The sequence below is a fragment of the Candoia aspera genome, chromosome 13 (assembly GCF_035149785.1).
Source record: "Candoia aspera isolate rCanAsp1 chromosome 13, rCanAsp1.hap2, whole genome shotgun sequence".
In the NCBI taxonomy this organism is placed as follows: Eukaryota; Metazoa; Chordata; class Lepidosauria; order Squamata; family Boidae; genus Candoia; species Candoia aspera.
The window spans coordinates 5,076,764-5,101,715 of NC_086165.1; the positions used below are offsets into that span (position 1 = coordinate 5,076,764).

At 42.6% G+C, this 24,952-nt stretch overlaps 1 protein-coding gene across 1 annotated transcript; it reads right to left on the reverse strand.

Moving 5' to 3' along the window:
• Positions 1–1,465: 1,465 nt before the first annotated feature.
• On the reverse strand, positions 1,466–23,726 carry IREB2 (iron responsive element binding protein 2). Its single transcript, XM_063314460.1, has 22 exons — positions 23,540–23,726; positions 19,974–20,063; positions 16,811–16,976; positions 16,047–16,184; positions 15,347–15,565; positions 14,970–15,039; positions 14,433–14,616; positions 13,340–13,479; positions 11,820–11,991; positions 11,619–11,719; positions 10,574–10,690; positions 9,960–10,119; positions 9,089–9,224; positions 8,440–8,524; positions 7,932–8,088; positions 7,418–7,542; positions 6,901–7,005; positions 6,678–6,820; positions 6,126–6,273; positions 5,913–6,035; positions 5,031–5,216; positions 1,466–4,649 (listed from the first exon to the last, which is right to left on the reverse strand). Exons 1-22 carry the CDS (start codon positions 23,556–23,558, stop codon positions 4,539–4,541), a joined length of 2,895 nt encoding a protein of 964 aa, XP_063170530.1. The 5' UTR covers positions 23,559–23,726; the 3' UTR covers positions 1,466–4,538.
• Positions 23,727–24,952: the final 1,226 nt, after the last annotated feature.

Sequence of the window (24,952 nt, forward strand, 5' to 3'; positions counted from 1 at the left end):
AAAGTTTGTAAGGAAGCTTCCAATTGGTTATCAGGAATTTAGCCCCCCCCCCTTTGCTGACCTCAAGGCTAATTATACCATCCCTGTCTCAGCAGCTGTGCATTTCTGATGCCTTAGTCATGATAGGATACTTGTACTAAGATCAACTTAAAAAGCCAAATTGAACGGGTTTTCATCTGGAGCATGAATTTTAAAAGGGAGTTTTAGATCTGGAGGGAAGAGTTCTGTTGAAGTTTGAATTTGCAATGCTGTTCCTATGTTATCGTTTATGCTTTTTTTTTTTTGGTCTGCAATTTCTGCAGAATTGCAAAGCCCGTCGAAGGTTTTAAGGCGATGCTTGCGTACGTGTGGGACAACTGAAAGAAAACGTTTCAAGGTGGTAACATGACTTTGTAAGAGCTCAAAACTCTGCAGGCGTGCTTTCGAGCTGAAATTTTTACAGCCTTGAAATGTAGGCTATAACATGATTTGGTTCTGGATGTTGTTTGTTCCCGTTTATTAGCAATCTGGGCTAGAACCCAGAACACTCAGATTCTCTGTCTTAAAGTTCAGACTCCTCTGTTCTGGATTAGAGAAATACTGAGGAACTGGACCAGTGTTTCTCAACCGTGGCAACTTTAAAATGTGTGGACTTTGACTCCCAGAAAATCAAGAAATTCAGTAAATCTCAGTTAAGCAAAGTTATGCTAAATAAGGGAGGACCCCAACCTTTCACCTCACCTTTTTTCAAACTCTCAGGAGGCTCAAGAAGTATTTTGGGTATAACAAAAAAGCTTTAAACCGCTACAAGAAGTGTTTTTTTAAAAAAAAATCCTGAATGTGGAGTGAAACAAAAGCAAACTCAGATTTCAGGCAAGAGATCTGCAGTTAGATGCAAGCTGGATGTTATGCGAGCTGAACACAATTTAAATTGTGCATATATATTCTTTGTACAGAAATGGTTAACCGGGCATTTCACTTCAAGCCCTAAAGCGAATTCTGAAGAATTTCAAGGAAGAATCTATTCTAATTTGAAAGAAATAGGCAAATGGACGAATGTTGGGCAGCTCACAACCACCAGACAAAGGCATTATAACGACAGAGTGCCTTTTTTGCTTTGAATTGTTGAAGCAATGTCTTTTCCCAGAATCACCACCCACCATGGAAGCTTCCATCTGCCTCTGTGCAACTCTGCATTCACAGCCACTTTGCTCCCACGCATTCCCACCTCTTTCAATGAATTTGAACAGGCACGGTGGTTTGTACCTTTGCATAAAGACTTATTTCAAAAACAACAATTCATAAAAAGCCGTAAGCTTGCCAACCCTGGCTCACAACCGCAACATCTTTCACGATGTCACAAACCTTTTACGAAGCAATGAATGTTCCTAGCTGCTTTTCCTGAGCTATTATGACAGCTTTTACTAATCCTGTCCTCTTGGAATATTTGTCAAGAGTTAAAAAAAAAAAAAGGCTGCAATTGAGACATGGTACAACTTTTCTTTATTAAAAATAATTTACATCAGTTTAACATTTTATGCACAATTGTCAGCAAATCGAACTTCGTCTTTTAAGATGTCTATACAATACTTATTAGCGAATTGGAAACCATTGTATACCGTTAACATTGGCTTAAAAGAGCAGACATTCAGTTGCAGTGGCTCACATGAGAATAATAAAATGCGCGTATTCTTTTGCTGTGAATAATTGATAAAACACTCCTAGTTTGGTAATGACCTTCTCAAAGGCTCAATTATGGTTCTTTTCAGAAGCCAAACTGAAGAGAGAATGGGAAAACCAGGCATATTTCCAGCTTTTGTGATACTGCCTGGCTTAAGAGCCCAAGATTAGCATTCACGGTAGATTATGGAACGCCCGGTGCCTTCTGACTAAAATACATTGTGCATCGCCAAGGTGAAAATAATTCAAACAGGCAGATTTACTTTCAATTAATAGGACCATGCAAGTCTCCAATCACAGTGTTCAAATCATTATGTTTTTATTGGTTTAGAGGGGGAATTAATTCAGATATGCTACAGGTTATGATATCATTCAAGAGGTTTTCAGAGTTTCAGTGAGGACTAGCACTTTCAGAAAACACCCCACTCACTTCTAAAAGCATCTGAAACCTTTTGAGATTTGGTCACCTCAAGGATTGCAGCCTGTTACTAAAACTCGCCAACGTCACTTAGGAGGGTTATGAGCACTCTGCTACCAAGCCCTGTGATAACTAACATGTTACGTCCGTCACCCACTGAACCTATTTATAGTCAGTTCTTCCCAGACGTGCATGGGAAATTGTTTTAATTTTTTTTTTAAAAGGTAGGGTAGGGTTGCAGCCTCCAAAATATCACCTTTTGGAGGTTGCAAAGTCCAAGAAGTTTAAGAGGGGAAAGCCAAGCCATGTCACTGAGTTTGACCTAATATGGATCATAATTCTGACCTGACATTTGGAGAACTGCGATCAGGCTGTTCTCCTAACGTCTATAAGGCCAGAAACATCAGGCTGGACTGGTCATACATAAACTTAGGAAAAACGGCAACCTGGGTGGGGTGGGGGGAGATGGCCATTTGAACCCACCCATTTACAAGAATGTCAAATATCAGCACCTAGACATAGGTGGAGGCCATTTATAAGCAATGCTCAACTCCACATTACTCTCAGATTACTAAAAGGGTCTGCAGTATCTCCCCAATTCCAAGCTTTGGAAGGAATCTGAAGTTACAAGCGCTGTTTTTGGTTTCGGGCTAGAGGACCGTGGGGTGTGTCTGTAAGGCACACTGGTTTCTAGGAGCATGCATTTTACTTTGGACCAGAGGAGAACAGTCTCCTTAACCTAACAATAAAGAAGATGCCTTGAAGCCCAAAGAAATGATTCAGATATCAAAAGTGAGATAATCCTTATTATCTTTTGCCATTTGTGATCATCAAGACAGAACTCCAAGCGCTTCATTCAAATACAATAATAAAGGAAAGATATCTATGCCAGTGAACTGATAATAAAACAGTAAGGTAGGCAAACATACAGCACAGCTGATATGGTAGAGAAAATACTCATTCAAGAAAAAGAAAATGTATATGATACTTGCTTAAAGAGCTTGCTGGAAAAATTCAACAAGCTCTTTAAGGTTCAAAAGGACTGGGCAGAAACGTTCCACAGACTTTTTATCGATGCCTCCGTAAAACATATTTCTAATCACTTGGCCTCAAAAAAGAATCTAGCAAGTGTCCAAATTACATTTGTCTTTCAGAACTTCATGGATATTTTTAGTGACATACCATTTACTAGAAGTAGAGTGTTTATTCGATTACATGAAGTCTGTTGGCTTTAAAAAAACACAGCTCTATGAACAACAAGCGGAAGAGACTTTTTAGCGAGTTAGGATGTTTTCTGCCACGGAAATTCCCGTAATAATAAACCAAAAATTACGGTAAGCACCTGGGGACTTAGGGAATTCTTAATCGGAGAGTGCTCCTCCGAGTAAAGTCACTACCGCTTGCCATCACAAATAATGTGGTTTTGGAAAGTACAGAATGATTGGAAGAGAATCGGACACAACTCATTTTAAAGCCAACAGGTTTTGTTCACTGCACAGACCGAAAAGAAGCACCCCAAACTCTCCTCTGTTCTTCCAATGGGCAGACCACACCGCTTAATTCCTCTTAGCAGCCAAAGGCAGGCTGGGGAAAGAAGGTGGACGCTGTTTCAGCAAGAGGCAAAATAATCCAATTAAATTCCATGATAGCCACTCATCAAAGGGTCCAGCTAGGGAGCCAGAGAGATCACTGCGAGCTGCTGTTTCGAAAACATCAATTTCCCCAGTTGAATTTCAGTTTTGGGATTTTTCATCAGAGTCTCTCTTCACAGAGCAGAGTATCCCCTTCAGTGTGCGGACGGATTCCCAGAAATCCCCACCCAACGAGGCCACTGCTGAGATTCTGAGAACTGTTACACTTTCTGGAAGGCACCAAGTAGGGGAAAGTCGGTAAAAGAGTGCATCAGCTACGTCAGCCCCCCTTAAGCTTTCTAGCGGATGGCTGATACAGCAATCTGGATCGGGGTGTGTGTGTGTGTGTGTGTTTTTTTTGGTTTATTTTCAGAATCTTGGATCCTCTGAATGTCAAAACAAGGAAATCATTCATCCTTAAGCCATGTGCTATGCTCAAACCAATAAACAGCAGTAGAAAGTCAGAAGGTGCAAAAATTAAGGGAGGAAAGAACAGCAGGAAATCTTGCTTAAAATCTTCACAATTCAGTTTCAGCTTTTCACATAATTTATATACAAAATGGTCTAAGATAACCCCCCTCCCCTCATACTTACAGATCTCTTTTCACAACACGAACATCAACGTCTAGCAATGTCAATAGCACCATTCGGGTATTTTAAAATCCAGAAGGACCTTGCTGCAGTTACTACAACAATTTCACAATCTTTTACATCCATGGACAAAGTATCTGAGCACAAGGGGGCTGTCAGCAGTTCCAGCGGGAGAGGAAGGCTTGGACAAGCCGTCAAGAGGCTGGCTGGGTCGCAGTCCTCCGAGGTGTCAAGGGGCTTTACAACAGCCTTCGAACCATATAGTTCAGAACGCCGCCATGTTTGTACAAGGTTATTTCCACATCGCTGTCAAGTGAGGCAGCCACGTGGAACACTTTTCCTGTACTCGTCTGAAAAGAACAAAAGAAAGAGTGCAAAAAGGGTCAGTTAAAGACTTCGTTTTTTCCAGTGGTTCTGAAATTTAAAATTGGGTTCAACCAGTTTGACACTACATTGCTTGGATTTTAAGAACCAGCTGTAGTTTCCAAAATAAGACATTCAGTCAACGAATGAAACATTGAAAATTTTAATCTAATTTTATAATGCTTGTAAATTCCCTGCTTATTTAGCTTGTCTTGTCTTGTTTCATTTCGTTTTGTTGTCTTTTTCCTTTTCTTTTTTGTCTGCTTTGTTTCTCTTATGAAAAAGGCTTAAGAAAAATACAATGAAAACAAACATTCCCAAACATCAAGTATTGCACAGAAGCACCTACGGAAGTAAAAATGTGGTACCTTCACACACAGGGGGATTCCAGGCGATAGCTCTTGAGGGAAGAAGATAGAAAACTGTTCTTTGCCAGTTAGGCCCAAAGACTGTGCACTGTCCCCGGGGAGAAACTGAAGTGGCGCAATGCCCATTCCAATCAAATGACCTTTATGGATCTTCTCATAGCTCTCTGCAATCACCGCTTTCACTCCCTGCGGAAAAAGTTTCATCCAGTTCAGATACTGTCTAATTCAGTGTTTCTCAACCTGTGTTTCTTCTTCTTTTCGGGAGAAGATTCCAGGTTTAATTTCTATCTTTGCTGGAAGCCCCCCAAAACTACCTGATTAGGCCTGCCCCCCCCCCCGACATTCCTTGGTCTACACCAGTGTTTCTCAGCCTTGCCAACTTTAAAACGTGTGGACTTCAACTCCCAGAATTCCCCAGCCAGCCATGTTCGTATGTTTTCAAAAGAGGAAGCAAGAGAGACAGGGGCAAGTTTTATTCCACAACATTAAGGACAGCAGGCCCCCAAAACAGACTAGGGTGGGGTTTTTCAACCAGGGCTCAGTGGAACCCTAGGACTCCGCGAGTGGTCCCTCATGATTTCCTGGGAGATTACAATTTATTTAAAAAATTATTTCAAATTCGGGCAACTTCACGTTAAAGAAGTAAGTTTCATTCTTTATTTTCAGTTCAAGAACACTGTCAATGCATATATATACAGGCCTACCCATGAAACAAATGTAATAATTTTGTAACTTCTGGCCTACATTTGAGCCTGAATTCAACCTCAAGGCCTGAAAAATATCTCAAGGGTTCCTCCAGGGTCAAAAGGTGGAGAAAGGCTGGACTAGAGTAATAAACACTTCCAGGACGTAACAGTTAGAGCTTAAGTAAAAATGTAGTACCAGTAAAAAGGGTCCTTTGGCAGCCCAGTCTCTTGAGCTGCCCAATCCATACTTCTTGCCGGCTAAGATAATCAGAGGCACGCTTTCTCTCCGATATAACTCAGCTGCATCAAATACATCCAGCTGTAATTAAGACGGACAAAAACCCAGGTCACGATATATTCTTGGTGGACAGATAACCAATAAAAACTTTCTTTGAAATTGTATCCTCACCATCTGTCCGGTTGGGAAGTGGACTGTTTTAGGAGCTGGCTTGCCAATGAATTTATTCAAAAGCTTGATGTTTGCAAAGGTGCCCCTGGTCATCACAGCATCGTTCCCCCGACGAGCCCCATACGAGTTGAACTCGCGGGGCGTGAGGCTAAAAGAGAGAGACCACCGAAGGCATTCAGTGTGGAAATGAGTTGGTGCATTTTCATTGTTTAAAAAGGTCTTCCTGCACACATACACACACGAGTCCTGCCCAGGGATGGAAGGGGAAGACCAGAGGTCTCACTTCTGTGCATAAATATCTGGCACTGAGCCTTCTTTCCTAATTATGTTTTAACACTCCAACCTCTTGATCTGTATTAATTGTAACTTATTTTTATACAATACTAGAATCCAGACCAAGTCACAGAAGAGCCTCAAAAGAAGCAAGCATACAGCAAGTCCTGATCCAAAAGGCTGAAATACATTCAGCTAATCGTATTTAGCAACCAAAGGGGCGCACGCTGTTCACTGCTACCAGAAGAAGTCTTCGTAAGACTCCCCGGAGGGCCTTACCCCTTATTTATCAAGTATCTCGCTGCAGCACTTCCCCTCGCAATGCTTCCTGCTGGCGAGATGTGATCAGTTGTGACAGAGTCTCCCAAATGCAACAAGACATGTGCATTTTCAATGGACTGGGGAGGAAGTGGGTCTTTGGCCTGAAAAGAGACAAGATCGAGCATGGTCAGGACCTGGCATGTTCTGAATGAACGCTCACGCCTAATGTTAGCGTACGTACAAGCTTATCAAAAAATGAAGGACATCGGATGTATGTAGACTTCGAATCCCAGGTAAATAAAGTTGATTCAGGTGCCTCCAGAGAGTTCCAACGCTTACTTCCTTTCTGGAAAACAAGGAGGAACCATTTTTGTAAGAGGTGGATGCTGCTGCTGGATGTCATACTATAGCAAACAAAAACACTCACGTAAAATGGAATGCCCTTTTCTTTGGGGCTAATTCTTTGCCAATTCAGCACACACCCATGCCCTTTGACTTCTAAAATGTCTCCCACAAGGAGCAGTCTTGGAATTGATCTCAGGATAAGCATCAACAACAACATATCCACTCCAAAGAACCAAGCCATTATGGATAAGGAGGACAGCCAGAAACTGCTAGGTCTGGGGAGATGCAATCTCCATCCAAGCAGCAACTGTGTTTATGAGCCTCCCCCCGCCACAGTTCACTACTAGGGGCCATATGAACTCTCTGAAGCAAAAATATAGCCCATCCCATGACTAAAGAAAACGATAAACTACCTCCATTTTTATTTTCAATTCTTTAAACATGGATGATATTACAAATTCCTCTTCTATTTGCTGAAGTTCTTCCCGAGAAGGCCAAATATCACGCAGGAAGATATTTCTGCCATCAGGATTAACACCTGCAAGAAATTTGATACGTGGTCAGTCAGCCAAAGCTACTCAGAGAAAATGGAAACATGCAAGGAAAGTCCAAAAGCTCCCGTTATGAACACACAATCACAGATGGCGCATATTTTAGAAAACCTGTACAAAATCACACCTAGAATCTGACCTTATATAGGGAGAAGAAAGTTACTAAATTTGCTTCCAGTGGATAGCTGAGAGCTTTTGTGTCAGAAGACACTGGGAGACAGATCTGGTAGCGCAGCAACTGCTAAGGAAATACACTACTGCAGATGATCGATTAAACAGCACCAGACCACAACACTTTTCCTCTTATACAGTATATCCCTATAAAGTAACAACATTGCTTTGATGACGTGTGAGCTAGACGAATGTGAACAGTTACCTAGTGGTTCGGTCTGGAAATCAATATTCACAGTTCCTGCAATGGCATAAGCAACGACTAGGGGTGGAGAAGCCAGGTAGTTGGCACGGATACAGCTGCAGAGTCGGCCTTCAAAGTTTTTGCTTCCTGACACGACGCCACACGCAACCAAGTCACCCTGAATGTGAGAAACAAAAACAGAACAAAACAGGATTTTTCCTGGCACTCTCATTCCTTTCTAAACTACCTCCTTGCTAGTCGAGCCACGGAACTGGCTGTTAAGCCCAAAACAGGCAGCCTCAAGTTCTGCAAATGACAGTAAGGGGATCGCTAAAACAATCCCTACTATTCTTATTGTCAATGGAACCCCAGTTCAACAAGATCTGCTCTCCCACCCACCCTTCCCAGCCTTAAGGAACAGTATCTGCACTCCTTATTTACAATAAACGTTCACCTATCAAAAAGCAGCATTTCCAAAGTGCTAAGGGGCTGCAAACTCTGTTCAGCCGTCTGATGTATTAAAGCATACCTGTTTAATCGCAGTCTGAATGGCTTCTGGCAAAGGTGCTGTATTCCCCACGCACGTGGAACAGCCATAACCAATCACCTCAAACCTACAGTGAAAACCAGTATTTTGTGATTCGCTCTGGATTCATTCACATCTTCGCTGCATTTCAATAACCAGTATGTTTGTCATACATAGGGAAGGGTTCTAAAGGAGCTGCTGCTCACAGCTGGGGCTTCAAGGTCTGGGGCAGTTATGCTAATACTGGCTGAGGAATTCTGGGAGTTGAAGTCCACCCATCTTAAAGTGGCCACGGCTAAGAAATCCTGGTCGAGGGATTTTATTTGTGGAAAGACTGAAGCAGTGGTTCTCACCCTTGGCAACTTCCAGGTCTGTAGATTTCAACTCCTAGAATTCTCCAGCTAGTGTGGCCGCTGCCAAGGATTCTGGGAGTTGAAGTCCACCTATCTGGAGGTTCCCAAAATTGGGAAACGCTGGTCTGAAGGAAAGGGACTCAGCTCAGCGATAGGACAACTGCTGTGTGTGCAGGATTCAGGTTCAGTAACAGGCATCTTCACTTAAAAAAAATATAAAAGCAAACAGAACATTCTCTGCTAAGGCGCTCGTGCAAAGCATGTGAAAAAGGTACATATTAGAGCAAAGGAAGTAATACCCAAGTTTATTGAGGTATGGTAATACACCGCTGGAACTGAGATAGTGCGTGACCATTCCACTCCCGGGCGACAGGCTAGTTCGTATGTAAGGTTTAACAGTCAGACCAGCTTCAGTGGCCTTTTTAGCCAACAAACCTAATGGAAAAGGGAAGACACTGTTACAATGACGCCACGTATTGCAAATGGAGGATGCCGAGACAGATATGCAAGCAAATGTCTTTGCCCACCTTTGAGAGTGACAGGCATTCACAGATTGGGGATGTAACTGCATTTGACTCCACCACAGAGACTGGTTATTTTTCAGTCTGGGGTGGAAAGAGTGAAGCTGGTGGGGCAGAAACCAGCGCTTCCCAGGGTACAGCAAATCACAACGTTACTAGAGATGAGATGCCTTCCAAAGTCATCAAGAGAACAGCCCAGCTTCCATTGGTTTGAAAAGGCAGGAGAAAAAAGCCTAGAATTTAAATCCAGAAGTGCAGATCTATGCAAGGGTTTCACGTTTGTGTTCTTCAGCGAATGTGGACTGTCTGCAAAAAAAGACACTAATCCCGCTGAGATGTGACTGTGAGCCTTTGGCCACGTAAATCAATTCCTGAACATGGGGCTAAGTGCCCCGCAAGCTGGGATTTACAGCCATGTCTGAGGGAAGCCTGAAATCAGGCAATATGATCTTGCATGTGGCCCAGGCATCCTTCCAATAAAAATGGCTGAAAGGTGTCGAAGGCTCTGGTTCCAACAGGTGCTATACGGACGGACGGAAGGAAGGAAGGAAGGAAGGAAGGAAGGAAGGAAGGAAGGAAGGAAGGAAGGAAGGAAGGAAGTAAGTCTTCCTACAACAAGATGTAGAAAATTCAAGAGAAGCCAGCATACCTGCTCCTAGCATTGCAGAAGGATTGCAGTTGTTCGTACAGCTGATGACAGCAGCGATGACAACGGACCCGTGAGCCAACTTGTACTCGTTTCCTTCATATTCAACAGGAATTACATCGCACTGCTTTTCTGCAGGAATCTGAAAGCCTCTGAAGCCAACCTAGGTGATCAAATAGTGGTGGCAGAGTCAGTCCACACCACACAACCCATTCCTAACTGTAAGAAAGGAGACCCCAGAACTGTTGGGTCCGTACAGGGGTGGGGGCTACACAGTCAAATCCTAGCAACAGACGCTCCTATAGAATTGAGAGACTGCCACGAATGGAATTGTCTGGATTGAAAAATCTGCATTGCCTGCTTCTGCATGATGGTTTTTGGAGAGTAGCACGGGCCAATTCCCAACGTTTGTTTGTGCAACAGAAGGGGTGCCCCAAGAAGAACACACTTCCTGCATCTGCTGTACTCAAGAGGGAGATCTCAGCAGCTGAACTCCAGATGTTCCCCATAATCTTCAAAACTTCCCAACTGATAGGAAAGGGCCTTCGGCATCCAAAGGGGGCTTCTCTTCTTGCAAAGACTTAAAACAGCAAGAGGAACTTTCAAACAGCACATACCTTTTCACTTAAGCACGCTTGAAAGTCCCTCTTCATGTCTGTCACAGCCACTCTATCCTGGGCCCTTTTGGGACCACTTACATACGGTGTTATAGAACCCAGGTTTATGTGTATTACCTGATGGGAAAAAATGTTTTGTTAGTTTTTACTTCACAATTTACACTGTCATGCTGATGCCTGGCTTTTAAAGCAAGCAAGCCAAAGGTGAGGGCAAGTAGTACATGCTGGCAAACTTCTCTGAGGGCAGGCTGGCATAAGAGCCTTTGACAAAAGAAGAAAGGCAGTATCTTGAATTCCATACAGGTAGTCCTCGCTTAACGACCGTCCGTTTAACAACAGTCCGAAGTTATGATGGCCTTGGAAAAAGTGCTTTACGACCAGTACTCACACTTACGATTGTTGCAAACTGTCACACCACCCATGCGGTTGTGTGATTGCAATTTGGGCACTTGTCAGCTGGCTTGCATTTATGACCAACTGCAGTGTCCTGCAGTCACACAATTGCGATTTGCAATCTTTGGAGAAGCTGGAATCGTTTAGCGACCCATGATTTGCTTAACAACCATTGTAAAAATGGTCGTAAAATCGGGTACAGTCACGTGGTGAATCCCTTAGCAACCACACCTCTTAACAACCAATTTTCTGGTCCCCATAGTGGTCATTAAGTGAGGACTACCTGCATATCTTCGTGGTTTGTATATCTTTAGAAAACACATGCTTCAGATCAACCACTGAAATGCTGACATTGATTCACAATTCCCAGTGGTATTCCGTTCAAGGACAGCTCAAGTCCTTGTAACATCAACAACGTCAAGGAGAAATTCATTCCCTTGCCAATAATTCACTGCATGTTGCAATGAGAACACAGCATCCTGTTTGAAAAGAAAGAGCAGGAAACCCCTTGGACTAAAGAAACTGCTGCTTTCTTGGGGGTTTAAAAAATGCCTTTGAATGGAAAGGCAAACCTAAAAAAAAAAAAAAAGAGGCAGCAAATCAAACATACCCAGCAATTACTTTGAAAAAGGCTGGCCCGTTCTGTAATTACCTGGGAATATTCAGGTTCTTTAGCAGAATACTGGTAATTTCTAAACAGTTTCACAGCTTTAAGATATGCCTCCATGGACTTAAGCCTGGTGTCATCAAAGCCTGTGAGAAACATTTAGAAGTTTGATCATATCTCCAAAGATTGAGAAACTAATTACGCTGCTTTCGCCAATCCAGTCTCCTCCTACAATGTCAGTCTTACCTGTCTGCTTTAAGTGTTTTAATGTTACATCATCTACAGGGAAAAAGCTCAGAATAGCACCATATTCGGGACACATGTTTGCGATGGTGGTTCGGTCCCCAATGGAAAGCTGGGAAACGCCAGGGCCAAAGAATTCCACAAATTTTCCAGATACCCCTGCTTGCCTTAGTTGCTATGGATACAGAAAAAACAGAATCCCTCAATATCACATGTGGGCCAAAGGGAAATGCTGCAGCACAGTGTCTCTCAACCTTGGCAATGTTAAGAGGTGTGGACTTCGACTCCTAGAATTCCCCAGCCGGCCAGCCAGCTGGCTGGGGAATTCTGGGAGTTGAAGTCCACACCTCTTAACGCTGCCACGGTTGAGAGACACTGTGCTGTAGCATCATTTTTTAAAAAACAAATGGTTAGCAGTTCTACAAAGGGGAATCCAACCAACCACGAGGGCTTGCAGGCAAACACTTAACATTTGGCCCCCTCTTAACCAGCAAGAGGCAGAGTAGTTAAATTAAGTGGGCACCAAAGAACCCCCTGCAAAATGATTTTGGCAGGCAAGCCAACATCCACAGCAAATAGCTTCAGCAGAGCACCTTACAGCTTCATCTTTCTTTACCGGTCCTGTTTACTTATGCAGCACTAATTAAAGCTCTAGGAAGTCAAACTCATCCTGAAGACGTTGTACCTCCTGGATGCCAGTCCTGCTGACTTCCACAATGTTCTCTACATGAATCGTACGGTCTCATCATCTACTCCACCTTGCTGTCCCAATGGACAACCACTGAATTATAAAAGACCCCTATAAAATTCTACAAACTAGCAAACAGTTTTTAAAAAATAATTATGGCCGATAAAATATTTATTCATTTAAACCATCTGCGCTACTTGTTACGTTTCAGCCATGTGTATTCGTATCCCTTCAAAATAATGTAATTCTATAGCAAGCTGTTGAGACACGATCCAACACACGGCAAGCTTACATGGGAATGTTTTTGTCTTTATCCACTGTACGAACAATAAAACAGCCATAACATAACCCAATCGCAATTACAATATTAACACTCATCTGATAAGCATTGTCAAATACAAAGACATCCGGGGGCAGAAACCTACTATTTCTTCACTAATAGAGAGGTAAGATTAAATCTTACTTCGGCAACAACCCTGCTTACCAAAAGCTGCTGTTCGGCAACTTCCCACAGGCAACCGCTCCTTGCCCCAGCTAAGCAGTAATAAGTGTGGGAAGAACTCTGAATGTTTGCGGAGGATAGTTGCTTTAGAACAAATTTCGCTGCCTATTCATGAAGTGGGCCTGGCATGCCTCTTATCTGTCTGTCATCAAGTGCTGAGGGTTTGCAAAGTGACCCGTCATTTGTATGGCTCTTTATTTTGTTTACATAAAAGGCTGATATGGCCACCCAGCTTGTGGCACACAACTCTTTTGTTTTACCTTTGGTAGCAGCTTGTACACAATCATGCCGCCTCTTCGGCCCCAAAGAGAACTCGGACGTACTTGGACGTACCTTTGTGATGCTCAGGACTACATCTATCGATGTAGCGAGCGAGCTGGCCGACCCAGTCAGTTCACACCCAACCACTTCGGGCAAAGTGAGGGTGACAGGTAGTCCCAGCATGACCGCTTCTGTTTCAATTCCACCCATACCTAGACGGGGCAATAACAGCATTGAACGGCTTACTCAAAAACAGATGCGTCACACCATGCTGAAATCTTTATCCAAGTTCTCTTGTGTCTGATGTTAAAATAGGCTGCACTGAAAATTCAATACTGTCCTAAGTTCATGTCTGGAAGACATATGCGTTAGATGAAACAGAAACAGAGTGGGCCTTTGGATGGGTAAAGATAATTTTTTTCATCTTTAGCAAAAGAAACTGCGTCTCGGCCATTTTTTCCTTCCTGCACGTGGCTTTTGGCCATGTGCCTAAATAAATTAAGTATATATCCATCCCAAGTATTTTATGAGGTTTGAGGTTGCATTGTATCAAAAGGCATTTTATAGTGCTTCAACTCTTGACATATACAGATATGCTTCCCCACGGCATCTGTATATATTTCAATAGAAAATTACCCTGCATCTGGGGTTAAAGTAACAATGAGATGACAACCCCAGTTATCTTCCTGATATCCATTCCTTTTTAAGTTACATTTTGCAGGCTATTATTTAATTGTAAATACATGGCCACAATTCTTAAAAGGGCTGTTAACAAAGGGAGGCCTAATAAAATGGATCCAAAGAAGAGGATACAATTTCAAAATATTGATCAGTGCAAGAACATGCTTATATACGAAGATGAATACTTCCTCTGAAGACAAAGGGAAGTATATTTGCCTACAATCCTTCAACCCTTACAAGCACTGCATGTCCTGTCTTTTGAATTTTCATTTAAAAGCATTAGAATTTAATGAGACCAGCATCATGCTGACATCTGGAAATAGCCTGGGGAGCCATTTAGTTGCCACCCCTCCCCGCTTTAAGTAACAAATAGCCTTTCTACCAATATTATCCCCATTAACCTCTTTTTGAAGACAGCTTAGGAGGATTTCAAACGACCATCCAGAAAACATTAAAATGTGAAAAGCCTCTCCAAGATACTTACCCCAACCCAGGATTCCCAAGCCATTCACCATGGTTGTATGAGAATCTGTGCCAATAACACTGTCAGGATACAGGAAGTCTTTGACATCAAATACGACTCTTGACAGGTATTCCAGATTCATTTGATGGGCCATTCCTGTTCCGGGAGGAATTACTGAGACATTTCTGAAAACTTTGGAACCCCACTAATTTAATTAATAGAGAGAGAGACAGACAGAAAAGGCACATTAGTTTCACACTTTCTAAATCAGCATTTCCCACTCTGGCACCGCCCCCCCCCCCATGGTACTGCAAATTCTGAGAGCTGCAGTGCCAACAGATGCTGGCTACTTGCCTCCTCATAATTTCTTTCCTGTAGCAAGTGGGGATTAATATGAGAATCTGTCATGTTCTTTAGTACTGAAATTCTCCCCCTTCATAGTAGGAAAGAAAAGGGGAGATCAGCTCCATGACTGATCTCACCACATCTTTATCAATCCATTCCTTTCTGCCTTTCTTTCAAGTTCTCCTGGGCCGCACTGCCTTCAAACCAACGCACCTTAAAAAACTGGAGTCTCTCTTTATTTCTTCCAAATTCCATCTCTTGATTCTTTAATACTGTTTCAGGCCTAAGAAGATGAGAGGCAAAGAACCCATATTAAAATTGCTGTCTACAGCGCTTAGAAAAAGAGCCCAAAGAAACATTTCCCTTGCTAATGTTTCAGAAAACGCTGCACAAAGAAAAGTAGAAAGTTAGGGGTGAAAGAGGCATTTTCCCATCAGTTAAAATCCCCTGCCCCAAACTTGATTTGATATTTGGCTCTAAAGTAAGTTTAATACATGTGTTTGGTTAGGATCCGGCTTGAAGCCAGTCTCACTAGCTGCCAGAGTTTTTGCCTGCAAGCTCAAGAGGGAAGTTTAAAAAGGCAGGCTTACTCAGGCACTGGTTGAAGGTGAAAAGGACACAGCAGGGGCGTGTTCTCAATCTGCACAGAAAATTGCCCCAGGTTCCGCTTTGATTCTCCATCACACGGTCCTTTACAGCTGGACTGGTCTCGGCACAGGAGCTTTTGAGGAGCTTTGAGCGGAGAGAGTTTTGAGGAAGGGGTTCGTGGGGGATCACCCCCGCCCGGATTGGGAGTGTTCTGTATTGCACTGTTAAAAAAAAACAAAATGAAAGAATGCCTTGTCCACTGCAATCCTTTTAATCCTTATGATATACACATAATTTTCCTATGAACATTAGAGGGTTTTTTTTTAAATCCTCAGAGGCAAAAGGAACGTCAGGTTTGATGAGAGAGAGAGAGAGAGAGAGAGATTGATTGATTGATTGATTGATTGATTGATTTCCATTTGGGGAACACCTGCTTAATATACTGGTTGCCTTATACTGGTACTTCAACACCTGATTGGGTTGATGGGAACTGAAGTCCCAGAAATCTGGAGGGTCACAAATTCCCCACTCCTGCTTCAAATATGGGAAAATTCGAAGTATTTAAGATAGATAAACTCAGCACCTCAACTTGACCACACTTTTGGAGTCTACGGACGTAAGGACAAACATTCTATTAACAAGACGGTGCCCCATCAGCCCCCCTCCAACAGAATACAAGGAAGCCAATAATTCAATAGATACCATTTACTGAAGTCAATCTGCAGAGAATGGTCCACAGTAAGATCTGTTGGGCAGGCAGGATGGACTTGGGTAGGATCTCCTCCAAGGTTCTTCACAGCTTCCCTCATGGCAGCAAAATCTACCATTGCAGGAATTCCACTGGCAAACAGGAGCAATGTTTACTTAGCCCATCCATAAAGCCAGTAATTTAGGTTCAAATAAGGCAGGACCCAAATTGCATCAAGAGGACTAACAGCCAGGATGTGATATGCAGGGCAGTTACCTATCAGGCTAGGCCATGATTCTAACTATGGTTTAAGCCACAGTGGCTGAATTCACACATTGCTCTAAACCATACAGATGAGGAGGGATGGGTTCTTGCATCATACAAAGCTTAAACTACACAGCTACATGATGGCTTTATTGAACATGGGAGTCCCATCAGAGGCTGACTGAGAAGACAACAGCTCAGCGGCACAGTGGATGACCCATTTGTCAATTCCAGGCACTCCCAGACAGAGCTGAGAAAAATTCCTGTCTGAAAGCCTGCATGTAGATATCCTGAAACATACAGCCAGCAAGGTAAATGCGGCAATAATTTTCCATTATTTCAATCCCTTTTCCTAAGCAGACTTTCTCTGGTTATTGCTTCGAGTCACTGCCAGGATAAACTCACACAATCTGAATTTCTGTCCATCTAAATACTGTGAAAGACCCACCCAGAACATTTAGAAAAACTCATCAGATTCTAACTAAAATAAGTAACTTGGAAAAGTGGCCCTTACGTGAAGTCTTGGAGGAGGACTCTGGCAGGACAAAAGGGCACTTCAATGTTGTTCTGTTTGGCTTGCCAGTCCAGGATATTCATAACGTCTCCTTCTTTCACTAGGAAACCATCGCAGTTGCGGACAGCCGTCTCCAACATTACCCGTATGGTGTAAGGCAGGATATCTGCATATGGATAAAGCAGCTAAATTGCTCAGGGAGGAACACTGGTGCTGGTATCCCTGCTATAGGCTTCTTTATGGAACAGGAAGCTTTTGCAAGCAGAAAGAATAGGGGGCTTTCTGCCTGAGAAGACAGAGAGCTGTGGTGCAGCCTGATGTGCACAACCCAGCTAGACAAACAGGTTAATTTGACGTAAGGCAGCCACTATGTCCCTACTACTATATAAGAGCCTATTCAATTAAGAATTAATTGCTTTTCCTTTCAGCATCGTCTGGAAATAATCAAAACATTAATAAGCATTTGCTGGTATTCTTGGCATTAGTTTTCTTATGGCTGAGTATGGGCCAGGAATAAGAGTCTACATTGCCTCCTTTTGGATTCTGGAAACCGGCAAGCCCATATTTCAATAAATCTATTTAATGTCACTTACTGAAGAACAGATGACGTATTAAAAACAGTAGGGGAATCGTGCTACTAGTCAGAGAACCCTTCAAAATTAGACTGCTAACTTTATTAAGAACCGTTGCTCAGGTGAGAACAACTGTCCTCAGCAGGAGAGTTAAAGAAATCAAAATAGGCACTCGGCAGCAATGAACTACGAGGATATTTGTCTAGGGACGCTAAAGATTTCAGTAACTTTAAAGTAAATCTGTGACATGCAAAGGAGCTTGCAGCCACCATCTCAGACAGAAAAAGCGATTCTTCTTTTTAACAAGTGTTAAGCAAGCAGTGTTAACAGACCACATAACAGTTTTTCAGCTCTGAAGGTTGCAGATCACTGCTGCAGGGTTCACCAGCCTCATTCAAATTGGCTGAGTTCTGTAAGGCAGGCGTGGTAATTTCTTCCTCATTAAGTGATTCATCCAAAGGCTAACTTTTGTTTATGAACTAACAAGTGTGTTTTCAGTTCAAGCTGTTACGCGGGCAGCAGACATTCTCTAACACGATTTCTTATTTCAAAAGACACCGTCATGGGGCTACCAAACCATTTTACAACGATCTTCAGGGTTCTCAGCGTGACAGAGAACCACCAACAGTTCATCAATATCTGAACTGCTCTGATCTCAACTCTCAGTATTTATATGGGGAGATCTCGCATGTATCAGGGAATCAAGGTCATGATTCAGTGCACTTCCATTAGGGAAGAAAGGCAGGATGCAAATGAAGTAACAAACACAATTTGGAAGACCCAACGAGCAATTCAGCTTCTCTTCCAGAAGGCGCCTATGACTTTGTCCAGTGTGAATTAAAGATCTTCTGATCCTGGTCACCTTCTGGAAGGAAGGAGACGGGGCAAATAACGGACCCATCGTCCTGCTTTTCAGAGACAGCTTTGTATGGTCAAATATCTGCTTCTCAGAAGGTACGTCCAGCAGGAGTGTCTCTGTCGTTTTTAAAAAGATAACGGCAGCAGCGCGACAACGCCCAGCTGAACAAACTGATAAACAAAGGCTGCAGCTCTGAGTCAGCTTCTTCTGCAGCACCCTTCGAAATTCGCCAAGTAGATTCTGGCATCCTGAAAACACACCAAAACTTTCAAGCAGAAAGAAATGAACTGCGACATGTACTTGAACTAAATAAGATAATGTCTGGATGCCTCGTCACCAGAGGGGTTAACATTATTTTGACAACACTGTAAGTTACGAAGGGGGTCGACAGGTTTCCCACAGAACCGAAAAAGTGCAAACAGAAGTTAAAGGGAGCAAACTTTCCTTGGTGTAAAAAACACATGAATGGCCAGCTGCAGTTATTGCAATGGCAGCTGTGTCTATTTGTAATTGGAATCTGAACCTCTGGTAATTAGGAAGTTAGCAATTTCGCCCAGAGTCCCTTTTGGGAGATGGGCGGTGATAAATTTAATAACTAACTAACTAACTAACTAACTAACTAACTAACCTACTCTTAGGCATACTCAAAAGTTTTAATAGTAAATGCACTTAGGAGTACAACTATGCAGCGCAATCCCAAGAATGGTTCAGTAACCAATTCCCAAGTATGTTTTAAGACTGCTACCTAATTCTGGTGAATTATGTTTCAGAAAACGATGTTTAGAATCAAGAAATTAAACATAAGCCATCAACTACTTTTTTTTTAAAAGTAAGTTCTACTTGAGTCAATCGTGCTTTCCTATAGCTCTTCAGTAGAAATGATATATATGTGGCTGCTCCTTTTCTGAGATTGACAGATGCAGGACAGTTAACAAGCTTGGGCCTATAACTTGGCTGTGCCCTGACAGATCTATGAATTAATGCAATTGGCCTGATTTATATGAATTTAAATAATTTCTTGACTGTTAAGACTACAATCAGATGTCTAGAGCAGTGTTTTTCAACCTTGGCAACTTTAAGATGTGTGGACTTCAATTCCCAGAATTCCCCAGCCAGCTTTGCCAAGGTTGAGAAACACTGGTCTAGGCACTCTGAAATAGCAGATACAAGACAGAGAACTTGATTAATCACCGGGCTGCATTTTATATCAACTTTAATAACAGTCTTTAGTTTCACAATTAATCACAGCTCAAATTCCGAAACTAAGTATTCCTGAAAAAGTTCAGTTTAAGACCACTCTGGAGCTAACAAAAAACAGGAGTTAAATATATAGCTTTCCATATTTGGAGTAGTCCCACTGGTCTTTATGGACCTGCTCTCAGCAAGAAACATTTAATCAAGTGCCCTTTTGAGTAAATGTTCTTACTAACTTATAGAAAATACTTGCACCTCACTACATAAACTTTAAAGAAGTTACAGCCAATTTGGTATAGGGGTTAAGGCACCAGGCTAGAGACCGGGAGTTCTAGTCCCACCTTAGGCACAAAGCCAGCTGGGTGACTTTGGGCCAGTCCCTCTCTCTCAGCCCCAGGAAGGAGGCAATGGCAAACCACTTTTGAAAAACCTTGCCAAGGAAACTGCAGGGATTTGTCCAGGCAGGCTCCAAGAATCAGACATGACTGAATGGATTAAAAAGAAAAATAGGAAAATACAACTGAAAAGTATTATTTACCATATTTGGTGCCTCCTAGTTTAGCAATGTTGTAGAACTTTTTGTCATCATTGTCGCTCAGTGTTTCAACTAAGTGCTGGAACAGGTGGCCTGAAAAGCAAGTCAGATTATTAAAGTTATTTGATATGTGTGCGTATATGCAGTTGGGCAAGAAGGCTGCAATCCTATCCATGTTCACTTTGTGTAATATCCACTAAATCCACTGGAATTCACTACTAAGTAAAAAAAATCAGTAATAAATAAATATTTAGAGGGCAAGCCTAAACATTTTCCTGTAATTTTTCCTACAGATAATTTGCAGTTGAATGTCATTACATACAGTAAATAATTTTATTCTAGTTTAAGTAGAATTTAGATACCTCGTAATAGATTCTATATATAGCATTTTCTTTAGGACTGTACATATGCAGGTCTAATTCCAGTTTGGTAAATATTGCATTACACTGTGTGCACAATTATTAGGCAAGTGAGTATTTTGACCATATCATTTTTATGCATATTTTCCACCTCCAAGCTGTATAAACCTGAATGCTTATTGGATATAAGCATATCAGGTGATGTGTATTTGTGTAATGAGGGAGGGTGTGGCCTAAGGAGATCACCACCCTATATCAAGGTGTGCGTAATTATTAGGCAGCTTCTTTTCCTCAGGCAAAATGGTCCAAAAAAGAGATTTAACTGACTCTGGAAAGTCAAAAATTGTAAGAAGTCTTTCAGAGGGATGAAGCACTCTTGAAATTGCTAAGATATTGGGGTGTGACCACAGAACCCTCAAACGTTTTGTTGCAAATAGTCAACAGGGTCGCAAGAAACGTGTTGAGAAAAAAAGACACAAATTAACTGCCAAAGATTTGAGAAGAATCAAACGTGAGGCTGCCAGGAACCCATTATCCTCCAGTGCTGTCATATTCCAGAACTGCAACCTACCTGGAGTGCCCAGAAGTACAAGGTGTTCAGTGCTCAGAGACATGGCCAAGGTAAGGAAGGCAGGCTGAAACTCCACCACCACTGAACAAGACACATACTGTAAGTTGAAACGGCAAGACTGGGCCAAGAAATATCTGAAGACAGATTTTTCAAAGGTTTTATGGACTGATGAGATGAGAGTGACTCTTGACGGACCAGATGGATGGGCCCGTGGCTGGATCAGTAACGGGTACAGAGCTCCACTTCGACTCAGACGCAAGCAAGGTGGAGGTGGGGTACTGGTATGGGCTGGTATTATTAAAGATGAGCTAGTTGGACCTTTTCCAGTTGAAGATGGACTCAAAATCAACTCTCAAACCTACTGCCAGTTTTTAGAAGACACCTTCTTCAAGCAGTGGTACAGGAAAAAGTCTGCATCTTTCAAGACCATGATGTTTATGCAGGACAATGCTCCATTGCATGCATCGAAGTACTCCACTGCGTGGCTAGCCAGTAAAGGCCTCAAAGATGAAAGAATAATGACATGGCCCCCTTCCTCACCTGACCTAAACCCTATTGAGAACTTGTGGGCTCTTCTCAAACGGGAGATGTACGCTGAAGGAAAACAGTACACCTCTCTGAACAGTGTCTGGGAGGCTGTGGTTGCTGCTGCACAAAAAGTTGATCGTCAACAGATCAAGAAACTGACAGACTCCATGAATGGAAGGCTTATGACTGTTATTGCAAAGAAGGATGGCTATATTGGTCACTGATTTTTTGTTTGAAATGTCAGAAATGTTTATTTGTAAATTTTGAGTTGTTCGTTTATTATTCTCTGAATAACAGCTGAAAATAAACGAGATGGGGGAATTTTTTTCATTTAGTTGCATAATAATTGTGCACACTAATAGTTGCCCAATAATTGTGCACACATAGATATGCTCCTAAGAAAGCCAAAACCTCACTTTTACTTTCTTCAATATTCAGGTTTGAGGTTTATTAACATTTTGGATTGACCGAGAGCACTGTAGTTGTTCAATAATGAAATTCATCCTCAAAAATACAACTTGCCTAATAATTGTGCACTCAGTGTATATCCAGGTTTAGACATACTTGGAGACTGAAATCAATAGAGCTTAAATCTTGAGTAACAAATTACACTGATGTTAATCTATTCTCAGTATGATTAAATTTAAGAGCCAACTCATTTCTCTTCATTAATATGTAACAGATAAATTGTATTAAGATTTTAGTGCCAAGACTTCGAGCAACTTGTTTTTTACATAAAATGTTAAGAAGCAGAATATATATCCTTTATGTATAATTAGTATTTGAGGAATTATGGAAAAAGTTCTCTTTTTCTCCGCTACGTTGAGTGAACTTTACTTAACAAAAGTGGCTTTTTGGAGGGGGAGTAAAAATGTGTTTTTGTCTATTAGCAATGCCATTATTCACAGATGTTCCAATGGTGCCCAAGGCTTAATATTAAAACCTTTAGAACAGGGTTTTTCAACCAGTGCTCTGTGGAGCCCTAGGGCTCCGCGAGAGGTCCCTCGGGATTTCCTGAGAGATCACGATTTATTTAAAAAAATATTTCAAATTCAGGCAACTTCACATCAAACACATAAGTTTCATTTTTTAATCTTTAGTTTAAGAACGCTGTTAATGCATCTATACAAGCCTACACATCAAACGAATATAATAATTTTGTAACTTCTGGCCTATATTGGAACCTGAATGTTCAGGGGTTCCCAGAGGCCCGAAAAATATTTCAAGGGTTCCTCCAGGGTCAGGAGGTTGAGAAAGGCTGCTTTAGAAGGAAGCTTTCCCCATAACATGCTGATATATCCTGAATCCAAGCAGGAACATTCTTGGTAGCTAAAGATCGTTATCTGCTGGAGACTACTTTGCTTTCAAATCAACACAGAAAATGCAAACCCTTCCATCTCCTTTTTTTCTGCCGTGCAAGCGCACACATCTTCTGACAGCAAACAGAGCTGCGATCTTTGCTAAGGGATGGAGGAACATATTGCATTAGGAGATTAGCAGGGGAAACAAACCAGCCCTTTATTTTTCTAACCTCCTGATCAGCACTTTTTGCCAAGCCTCCAACATTCTCAGGTTGTAATTGAATATATGGAGCCCTTCTGTGCAAAACTGAATCAAATTAATACAGTCAGGGAGCATGGAAGCGGATAGAGTGCAGAAGGCTTGCGGATGATGGGAATTGTAGCCCAAAGCACATGGAAGGGGATGATGGGAATCGTTAACAGACCTGAAATGGGGATGACGGGAACTGTACCCCAAGGGAAACAGACGCGGATGATGGGAATGGTTGTATAACAGTCCTGGGATGGGGATGATGGGAACTGTAGCCTAAAGTACAGGTTGTTTAACAGATCTAGAAAGCGGGTGAAGGAAATTGTAGCCCCACACATACTTTATCTTTGGGGGGGGCACTAGTTGGGAAAGACTAAACTAGTTGGGGGGGAGGCAGGCAAGCGAGAAAGATGGCTGACAGCCCTCCCCTTCCCTTTATCCAAGGGGGAAGGAGGGAAGGGAAGGCAGGGAGGGGAGGCAGGTCCTCGCAGGCACAAAGGGAAAGGGGCCATTTTACAACCCTGGCGACCGTCCCCGCCCCCTTCCCCCTCGGCACTGACCTGCCCGGGCCGCCTCCATGTTCCTTCTTCCGAAGAAGGATGCTGCGGGGGAGGGAGCGCGGGGAGGCGGAGCCCTCCCCTCAAACACCGCGGGAAAGCGAGCGAGCGAGCGAGACAGACGGGGAGGGAGGGAGGGAGACGACCGGCGGGCCCCTCAGCGCCTCCACCCGGCCCTCCCCGCTCCCTCATTGGGCTCTCCCGGCTCTCGCGAGAGCTGAGCGGCCAGCAAGAAAGGAAAGCGGCGCAGGCTCTCGCGAGGTTTGGTCCGGCTCGTTGGGGCTGTGCGCGTGCGTAGGTGCATGCATGCATACATGCACGCCCCTCCCTCTCTCCCCCTCTTGTCGGGGATGGAGGCGGATAGCGGTCCAGGGAGCGAGACTTCAGGGCGCAGTTCTCGCGAGACTTGGGGGCGTGCAGGCTCGGGAACGCAGAGTGGTCTTCAAGCCAGCTAGAAGTGGAGAAGTGCATTATGGGATACGGGCCTTTTTTTTTTTGGTGCACCTGATTGCCGTAAATGCAGTATTTTTCTAGGAAAGGCAGGGAATACATTTAATGTTTTTTTTAAAAAAAGGAACATTATTATTGCACGTTTCAGAGTATACCCCACTTCTCAAGGGTGGGATATTACTCAGTTGTTTTAGGAAATATTTACAAATACTTATTTTAAAAATGGTACTTTGGTTATATCTGTGCAGTTTAGAAGTGAAAGTGGTTACGGGCAATTTGCAACGTAATCTGTCTGAATACCAGCCAGCTGTCACTCAAAACGAACATACCCTCTAGAGTTGCTTTGCAGTCCTAGAAAATGCTACAAAATGGAGGGATAATTTGTGTTTTGCTCCTATACACACCCCTGACATCCTACCCTGGAGGACAAGGCTTTTTCATGTTTGCACGAGTTTTAAAAAGCAGAATGGACTGCAAATACTATGTTCATTTAAGTAAATAGATGAATAAAAGTACTCTGTTTCCCTGAAAATCGGCTTTGCTAGGCATGGAAGAAAATACTTATCCAGAGGTATATTTAATGATACTTACCTGGAATATGCTAGGTTTTCCAAAGTATTCTTGGCTTAAGACCACCTGCTAAATCGGAAATTTAGGCTTAAAAAGCAGCAAAGCTTTAACTATCTCAACTCAACCTACTTTATCGGGTGGTTGTAAAGTTAAAGTAAGAGGCAGGAAGAACCACGTTCGTTTGTCCTGATAAAGAATGGGATAGATTCAAAACAGAACAAGAGTTGAAAAGACTGATTTATTCAACGTCCTCTTTTCCCCCAGTGAAGCTTTCACAGATTGAAATACAGCATTTATCTTTAGGAAAGTGCACTACTCTTCCTTGGCCGCTAGGGGCAGACAGCGCCTACATGCGCCGTGTTCTCTCGCGGCCTACTGCCATGTATTCTCCGGAAG